Source organism: Neophocaena asiaeorientalis, unplaced genomic scaffold (genome assembly GCF_003031525.2).
Source record: "Neophocaena asiaeorientalis asiaeorientalis breed wild unplaced genomic scaffold, Neophocaena_asiaeorientalis_V1.1 scaffold476, whole genome shotgun sequence".
Classification (NCBI taxonomy): Eukaryota; Metazoa; Chordata; class Mammalia; order Artiodactyla; family Phocoenidae; genus Neophocaena; species Neophocaena asiaeorientalis.
In genome coordinates, this window is record NW_020172178.1 from 2,930,676 (window position 1) to 2,940,174 (window position 9,499).

Sequence of the window (9,499 nt, forward strand, 5' to 3'; positions counted from 1 at the left end):
TGTTTGTAGATTTGTTGGTGATGGCCATTCTGACCAGTGTGAGGTGATATCTCATTGTAGTTTTGATTTCCCTTTTTCTAATGATTAGTGATCTGTATATCTTCTTTGGAGAAATGTCTGTTTAGGTCTTCTGCCCATTTTTGGATTGGGTTGTTTGTTTTTTTGATATTGAGCTGCATGAGCTGCTTGTATATTTTATTTATATTTTATTAATCCTTTGTCAGTTGCTTCGTTTGCAAATATAAAATACTGATTTTTAAAGTGATCTTATAAAAGGCTTGTTTCTCTAGCAGCATTCAAAGATTGGAACCATGAAATCAGACCCTCAGGAATAATTACCGAATCTGTGCCAAATTTCTTTTGCCCCCAACCTTTCCTTGAAAAAAAGGAAAAAAACAATTTTGTCAGTTGCATTCTATGAGTCTTCAAAATTAGCCAGTTTTTGTTTTGTTTCTATTTAGTCAAAACTAAGTTGGAGAAACAGACTGGAATATTATAGATACATAAGTTCTTAAATATAAGAAGTTCCCTTTTTACTGACAGGTTTATTTGGGCTACATATAACCATATTGGCCTTATATTTGAGCACCTTTTAGGATATAATTCACAGTTCATATAGGTGGAGAACTAAGCAGTTAGTTTTAAGTAATCCAGTATATCTGCATTTAGCAAACTTAGTATATTAAACTTAGTATGATTAAAATGACAAGTAGCTATTTATACAAGTTCTGTTTATTTAGTATTACCATGTTTTAACATCTGGTTAAAATACCTGTGGTAAGAATTTTGTTTGAACTTTTGGAGGTGTTGTCATGTTAACAGCTGATGAGAAGATCCTGGTCTTAAGGAGTTAATAAGTGTTTTCTTTTTTAAAGAAATGCCTTAAAAATAGGCAGACATGGAATGTTTTGTTTTGTTTTTGTTTTAGATTGATATTTTGTTTGCAAGATTAGCACTGCAGACTATTCCAGAAGACTTGGACTTAAGAGATGACAGTCTGCTTAAAAATTTAGATATAAGATGCATAAGAAGTCTTAACGGTATGTAAAAACCTACTTCCTTTTGCATAGTAGCAGTTTTGGTCAAATATGAAATAGTTTTTAACTCAGGCTTCATAATGAAGCTTTTAATGGCTATATTGTTTATCCATAGTGAGTCAAATAAAATGAACTTCTTGCTTAATAGTTAGACTGCAGTGGAGCATTTAGTAATTTGTTAAATCATTGGTATCTTGCATTATTATTTCTTTTCTTCCTGGGATGTTTAAATACTGTCTGACATTTGTACTCTATTGCTAGTGGCTCAGGTTTCACCTTGTAACTCTATTAATTTTGATCCTGATAACCTTTGTAACATTTTCAACTGTTGTGCTTTTAAAAGGGTTACATTTGAACACTTATTTTAGCATTGTTTTGTTAATATGCTCTTGAAGAACAATTCCTGGAAACTTAAATGGATCAAGCCCTAGTCACCATCTCTGAACTGGAGCACATTTTAATTATAGGTTGAAAGTTTTTGAAATAAAGCAGATTACAATTCAGATTATCTGGTTTTAGGGTAGTGTTTGTGATAGAAGGTAAAAGTTTTATATTTTTTATTTGCCACTTTATTAACATTACTGATTTTACAAAGTAAATTTTTATTTAATTTGACATTAGTCTCAGAAAATTTAAAAGAAATATTATCATTAAACTTTTGATAATTTAATGTTCTGTTTTTTTTTTCTTTACTCCTATTAATCAGGTTGCAGGGTAACCGATGAAATTTTACATCTAGTACCAAACATTGACAACTTCAGGTTAACCCTGAGAGCTATCAAACTGTGGGCCAAATGTGAGTTCCGAATTTGTTGGCTAGCTTATTAAAAATGTTTAAGCTTTTGTTCAACACTAACTTTTCTTTTTGCTTTTCCCTTATCAACAGGCCACAACATCTATTCCAATATATTAGGTTTCCTCGGTGGTGTTTCCTGGGCTATGCTGGTAGCAAGAACGTGCCAGCTTTATCCGAATGCCACAGCATCAACTCTTGTACATAAATTTTTCTTGGTATTTTCTAAATGGTATGTGTTTAGATTATATTAAAATAAAATTGATTGTAGACACTGAAGTTTAGTCTTATTTCTATGACATTTCTGCAGCTGGTCTCAGATTCAAATTTTAGTTCATGATGTAGCAGTATAGGTAGCCTCGGGGAGATCATGTTGTGTATAAAATGGCAAACCTAAATTCCATTCCTTTTCCCTAGCTTTCCCAGGATAGCAAGGCAGGTGCTGTTTGTACTTCCATGCGTAAACTTACTCTCTAAATAAACTGAATTTTAGCTATAATGTCTGCTAAAATCCAGTGAGTTGGTAGGTTGGGATATCAGTTACTTTGGATAAAGCTTTATATATACCACCTCTTTTAATTTACTCTTTGAATTCTTCTAGATCTATAGGCCATTAGTTTCCTGTGGTTGTTTTTTGCTTTCAGTTGCCCATTTATCTTTGGTAGAATGTTAAGGATGTAAATGTATATAAAGCTTTTAAGGATAACTGTAAGTGCTTGAAAAGCAATTGAGCATCCCTTTGAGATTAGTCATTAACCCAGGAGAGATTTTTTTTTTAATGCTCTCCTTCATTTCAGCCTGGTCACATTTGTCAACCATTATTTCTTTTTTTTTTTCTTTTTTTTTCTTTTTTTAACCATTATTTCTTTTAAGTAATATAAAAGATTGCTATTTCACATTAGTTGCTTTGGCCCAAAAGGTTAGAGTTCTTGGTTTTTAATCAAATTGATCTGAAAGATTTGTCTTCCCTATTTGTGCCAACCTCTGTACCTCCTCCCTCTGAAAAAAGAGTTTTAGTTATTTTATAAAAATTAGAGTTATTGGAGACAATTTATAATTTAGAACTGTGCCACACTTTTCAATACACATTCTGTAATTATGGATTTGATAGCACTTAATTATATATAACCAGGTTTGATGAGAAAAATATCAGAATTTCTCTTAATGCTACACATACATGGCAAATAATATATTTAAGAAGCTAACCTTGATACTAAAGATGGCAAATGTTTTCCAGTTTTTAATCTCTTCTATAAAGGACTGAAGTAGCTAACTCACAAAACATATCTTGAAAACAGTGTGTTCACATCATTACACATATTCACATTAATAACCTTTGTCATGAGGTAGAGAAAAATTTTCCTAATCAATTTTTATAATTATTCATGCTCCTTTGCCTATAATGAATTAAAGACAGGATCTTTGTCTTTTCAAGGGAGATTTTATCCTGTTCAAGTTTGCGGTGAACACATCAGATGTCTCGGAATAGTACTTTTAAATTTGAATAGTGCTTTATCAGTTCTTCTCTGCGAGGCAGAGAAGATATTTGACTTCAGTCTGAGAAAGCTACCAAATGGTTTAAGTTACTTTCATAGAGGAAATGTAATTCAAGTAGTCTAACGTCGACAGAAAGGAATAAAGGAATAAAAGATTATATATACCAAGAGGGCAAAATGAATGAAGAAGGATCACATTCACAAATGCTGTATGTTTAACAAAATACGTGTAGATGGTAATATCCAATAGTCTTATCAAGTGCTACAATCTTTTTAAACAGGGAATGGCCAAATCCAGTCCTATTGAAACAGCCTGAAGAATGCAATCTTAATTTGCCTGTATGGGACCCAAGGGTTAGTGTATTATTTTTTCCCCTACAAATTCACACTGTGCGATAACAAGTAAAAATCATCTGCATAAACTTCAGGGAGACTTCCCATCCTGTTACGTATGAGCGGACATGTTCGTATTACACTTTCTTTTTAATCTCAACTATAATTTTCCTCTGATGTGAGAAGCATAATTATGTACCCTGTAAACTACATTTAATTGTACATAGTTTATAATATCGAGATCACTAATTTTAATTTATTCTATATAGAACTACCTTGTAAGTCAAAGTTGTGTGGGCATTTGTGCTTAAAAGAAAAAATAAAAGGATACTAAAAATCCCTGTATTTTTTTTTGTTTGATCTAAATATTCTGTTAAAATTGGGTTATTGTAGGAAAACTGTTGCTTAATGTTTAACCGTGGCAGATAACTTCTAAGCAATATCACTTTAATTACTGTGATGTAATTGTAAAAATTGGTTTGGTTAATTCAGATTACAAAAGCATGGTTGGGCTGAAGAGGAGCTTCCATTCTGCTTCTTTGGAAGTTACGACCTTTACTGCTTACTCAGTTTAAATGTTTAACATGCACTTTATTAATTGATAAAATAAATTTAGGTTTGAATAAGGCTTTCTAGGTTTATAAAATTCTATTTTTCTACATTAATTTGCTATTTTATTACAACATCAAAAATTTTGTCAGTTTTAAGCTTTGTTAATGACATCAAGCTGTGAATTTTTAAGTTTTCCGAACCTCAAGACATTTAATTTTGGAGGGATGTGAATTTACAATTTCAATTTCCTCTGTGGAAATATGCCACTTTTATCATTAGTATACAGATTAAAATTAACAGTTATTAAATCATTTCATTATATCTTAAAATGATACCAACATGGATAAAGTAGTTTTACCATGTGTTAATAAGCTTCTACTCCTGATAAATTAAGGGTATATTAAAAACTAAGTTTAAAATTCGTTTTACACAGAACATACTATGACATTTCTCAAAATTGTAATTGTGTGTGTACATCCCTATTTCTGTTGTAGAAAAAAGAAAAACTAAACATCAGTAGATGCCCAATTAGAACCTTTTTTTGCTTGACAGGCACACTATTTCTAGTAAGATTGCCAAAACAGTCATGCCCAAATGATTGAAACAGAACATTAGACCAAATCACAGATTCTGTAAAGAATTCCTGTAAAAACAGTGTCTCTTTACATGGTTTTTCTTTCTCAACTCCAGCTGTGAAATGAAATAAAATTTAATCATTGGTTCAGTTTAACAAGGGGTAAAAAGTCCAAGTATCTGTTGCATATGTACTTGAAGAAACTGATTGGCTGTTGTTGTATGTAGGTAAACCCCAGTGATAGGTACCATCTTATGCCTATAATTACACCAGCATACCCACAACAGAACTCCACGTACAATGTGTCCGTTTCAACACGGATGGTCATGGTTGAGGAGTTTAAACAAGGTAAGTGTTTATCCTTATGCTCTCCTTTATACACGAAGGATTTACATACCATTGTACACCCCGTAGTCGGGTATTCAATTAAATTGGAGAAAGCATTCACCGAAGTGGATTTTGGTGTTTATTTATTGATTAACAGATTATATTTGAGAATTAACTTGGAAAACTCAGTTTAATTTCTTTTAAGCAATTTATTTTTGATTATATATTGGAAGATTAACCAAAATTGAAAATTGCATCCTTAGCTGGGCCTTTATGGTTTAGTTCCATACTATTGCCATGTGAAATTTTAAATGATGTCATAGTTTTCTCTCTACTGGGTGACATGAGAGGCTTTTAGCAGGCAGTATACTTGAAAAGAGCTTTGAGCAGGATTTTGACCAAACTGCCCACTGTTTTGGAATAACCTCTAAACTTCTGAATCCCAGTAGTACTGCTAATTTGAAGGAGTAGCTATTGCTAAATGGTCTTTAAGGGAAGTAGCTAGAACTGGATTGTTAAATTTGACACAAGTCAAGGAAATAGAATCAGCTGTATGACTGCCAGCGTCAGACTCAGAAGTGTAAAGTTCTTTTCTGTAGTCTACAGGGGCTCTTCATGGGAAGATGTCGCTATCCTTTTATGGGAAACTTGTTTTTTAGAAAGGCAGGAAGCAAAGCTTATGGGAAAGTTTTCTTTCTTGGGTAACTCCAGTGCTTCAGTTTTAGGAGAGAGTCATTCTATGAGCATGGCATTTTAGAGTAATGGCAATTTGCCAGAAAACTGGATCTGAAAGGAACCCTCCAGGTTTTTTGAAGAGTGTATGTAAGAATCTGTATGCTCTAGAGCCATAGACTAAACTTGCTATGTTAAGATTATGATTTTAGGAATATAGTGAATGCATGTGGTGTATTTAAGATCTTTAAAATTATAGATTCTTAGACTGAAGCATGCAAACATTTTAATATGTTTTTAATTTAGGTCTTGCTATCACAGATGAAATTTTGCTGAGTAAGGCAGAGTGGTCCAAACTTTTTGAAGCTCCAAACTTCTTTCAAAAGTACAAGTATGTATTTTAAGGCATGTCGGACATGTTGCTCTCTTAAGTAATGGTTTAATGGTAGCATACGTGACATCTCTTTTTGCTAGACTAATGTAGTCTTGAATTTTCCTTTAAACATCTTCTATACAAGTTTTCTTCCTGTCACAAAGGGCATACTGTTTTTAGTAAACCCCTTATTATTTCTTTATCAAGGTAAAGTGTAGTCCATACAGTTTTGCTGCCTGATGTAACCAAATTTCTACACTTGTAGCAACATCAGTTCTGAAGGCTTGTTAGTCATCCCCAAAACTCTAAATCTGTATACCTTGGCAAAGGAGTGAACTGTTAAAATCTGTAGTTAATAGTGTCTGTTAAGTAAGTATTTTCAGCCAGTTCTGGAAACTTATTTATCATTAAGATTCTCTATAACATAGGCAAAGCTAATAAAATGTCAGTGTATGTAGTCAGTAAAATGTTTTCAGTAGTTATAGCACATGATTGGCCTACCATTTCCCCCTAATGTTAGTAAGTCCCCTTCAAATATTTCTACAGATAATTTTCATGGAATCTCAGTGGGTGTAATATTTTTTTACTAATGGTTTTAGTATAATGGTTTAATACCGTAGTACAGGTTAATAGCCTGATTGTGTTGGTTTTGATGAAAACTGTAAGTTATAATAAATCTTACTTTTAAAAAAATGGACTTGCACTTTTATTTGCCCTGAGCTGAAAACTTGCCAAAGTCCCACTTAAAAAAATTTTTTTTCTTTAATGCTTGAAATTTTCCTGACCATTTGATCTTGTGTTGGATTGTGTTTTGTAATAATCTAAGCAAGATTGCTCTATGCTATTTCCCCAATTAAAAACAAGAATGATGACCTTCATGATGTCTCTGTGTTTTGTTTCTGTATCTTTTGCATGAAAAAGCAATAATGGAGCCAGCTTAATTGTTGTGTTCTGGGAGCACTGCATTGTCAGTAAAAATTTAAATAGCATAACATTGAATGTTCTTGTTTATTACTTATTCCCCATAAGTTGTGCTTTTCCATTTGGCAGATGATTTTCCATTGTTTTTTATTTTAACCACTGTTGAGGAAGTACCTTTGAACATTTAAACTAATAAATACATATTCTGATGCTTTAAAAACTACATCATGGAAGAGTACACGATTACTTGTAAGGAGAATAAAGAAATTGGTCTCATAGAAAAATGCTAGCATCTCTTAATCCCCGAGAATCCAAGGTGAAGCTAGATAATTTTTCCTGTCTCACTTTCTTGTAGGAGTAAGAGGTGGGTAGATTGAAGTTCTTCTAAGTACCCACTTAACTGGTTTCTTTCACTTTAAGAAAGACTAGTGTTGAAATTGAAGAAACCTTGATAATGTCATCTATTTGAATAAATTTGTATTAACTAGAACTTTGAAGTTTTTTTTTTTTTTTTAAAGCTTGCTTAAATCTTTCTTTTAAAACTTTTAGGCTGTCCTTCAGTCTATGCCAAATAGTACATATAAGGTCTTCAGTTGACTGATGAAAAGATTTATAGATTACTGTCTTTACTGAATTCTCTTGAAACAATCAAATTATTTTAGGTTATTAAAAATAACTTTAAACATAATTAGATATGAGGATGTAGCAACAAATAGAGGAAATTATATCAGGAAAATTTAAATTTCAGCTGTGACTCCTGCGAAAAAGGATTTGAAAACGTGACAATGAGCTAGTTTTACCTATACCAAATTCTACTTATGTTTTTAACTTATTTCAAAAATTTTTCCTGTTAAAGCATTAGTGATTGCTATCATTATACTCAAGTATTCCCAGATTTGAATTTTTCTTTTAACGTATTATATGAATTACCCCAAAGATTAGCTGTACAACTGAACTGAAATCCTTAGTTTTGCCTTGAGTCAGAGTTGGTTAAGCTTATTTCAAGCATATCCTGAAAGTATTGTGTTTGTTATGTGAAATATTTTAAGCCATATAGTATACCTGCCTGCCTTTCTTGGAAGGGAAGAAGCCATGAAGGAAATTTCAGTTGTCTTAGAAAGCAGACCATGTTTCAGAAGATATCAGTGTTCTTGTGAAAAAGGGAGAACACTGCCTTGTGAAATTTTATAGTTCTAAGAAAATATTTTTCATGTTTTACCTTTAGTATATTCAAGCTCACATAAGTGAGTAACCAGCAGTAAAATAAATCATTATTGACATAGGAAATGTGAATACTTATTTCAGATGTTCCATTTCCTTAGGAAACGAGGAAGCAAAGGTATTAGGGGAAAAAGCCAAATGTTCTCAGGAATAGGATTAATAATTTATAATTTCAAGGAGTATGTATGTATAGAATAATTTAGCCTCATAATATTTTAAAGGCTTTAAAAATAGTGAACTGTAATTCTTGGGCCTGAGTTACTTGAAGATGGAATTGCAAGGATTTTTGTCTAAGTTAATTAGATTTTCGGTGCACATATCTGAGCTGTTACCTACCCAGGGAAAAATATTAATGTGATGAAATGGCCAGGAAACCTACTTACAAAATGCTTTTTTGGAGTAAATATTTGTGAGGTAATAATAGCAACTAAATTAAGTGTTTTTAGAAGCTTTTAAAGAGGTTTTAATTCAACTGTGGTACATTTTTATAGTTAAATTTTTTTATTGGAAACTGATAATCTTTAAATTTTGGGGAAAGTTAATCATTATTTCATTGGCTTCAGTGTTTCATGAAGGCATTTGAGTACCTGAAGCATGATAGTGGCACTGTAAAGTAGGGGATGGTGTTTTTTGGAGCAGCAACAAAATAGTCTAAATTTAGACCTATTTCTGCTTGGTCTCTGTGCTCTGATAGGTAACTTAAGAATTAATGACAGGTTATTTCTATTAAACATGATTACTGTATTTTTTCACATTTGCTTAAATTTGGCTGAGTGAAGGACATTTGACTTCGCATACATACTTGCTAAGCTGTTTAAAACTTTGAGCTTTATTTAAACAGGTGCCTTTATCATAAACGATGTGCAGAGTAGACCCCCCCCTTTCCACTGGATTTCAGTAAGAACCAAAGTTGAACTCTAAGCTTTAAAACTTTAAACTTTGAATTACCAACAAGATTATGTTCAAATGGATTTTATATTTTGCATAAGTAGAGAACATTATATATCATTTAAGTTTTTGTTCAAGACTCAGGTGGTCATTAAGAGTATCCATTTCTCTAAAAGAGTGATTTAGAGACTTGAGTTTTGTCCTCATATTAGGTGAACCCAGACAGCTTTGCTGTTTTGAGTTTTTGTGTGCATGCCTGCTTTTTATACTTTGTCTTATCCTCTTATAAGTTGTTATACTTTAGTCAGCATT

General features: G+C 32.2%; 1 protein-coding gene across 13 annotated transcripts in view; it reads left to right on the forward strand.

Annotated features, from left to right (window-relative positions):
* Nucleotides 1-9,499, forward strand: part of PAPOLA (poly(A) polymerase alpha) — a 57,940-nt gene that overhangs the window by 24,514 nt on the left and 23,927 nt on the right. For all 13 annotated transcript variants that reach the window (XM_024759833.1, XM_024759832.1, XM_024759746.1 and 10 more), the window contains 6 exons: nucleotides 929-1,040; nucleotides 1,744-1,833; nucleotides 1,924-2,062; nucleotides 3,608-3,680; nucleotides 5,013-5,133; nucleotides 6,091-6,175. In XM_024759833.1, the coding sequence (XP_024615601.1) occupies nucleotides 1,977-2,062; nucleotides 3,608-3,680; nucleotides 5,013-5,133; nucleotides 6,091-6,175 (365 nt within the window). In that variant the 5' untranslated portion in view covers nucleotides 929-1,040; nucleotides 1,744-1,833; nucleotides 1,924-1,976. The remainder of the gene's footprint in view (nucleotides 1-928; nucleotides 1,041-1,743; nucleotides 1,834-1,923; nucleotides 2,063-3,607; nucleotides 3,681-5,012; nucleotides 5,134-6,090; nucleotides 6,176-9,499) is intronic.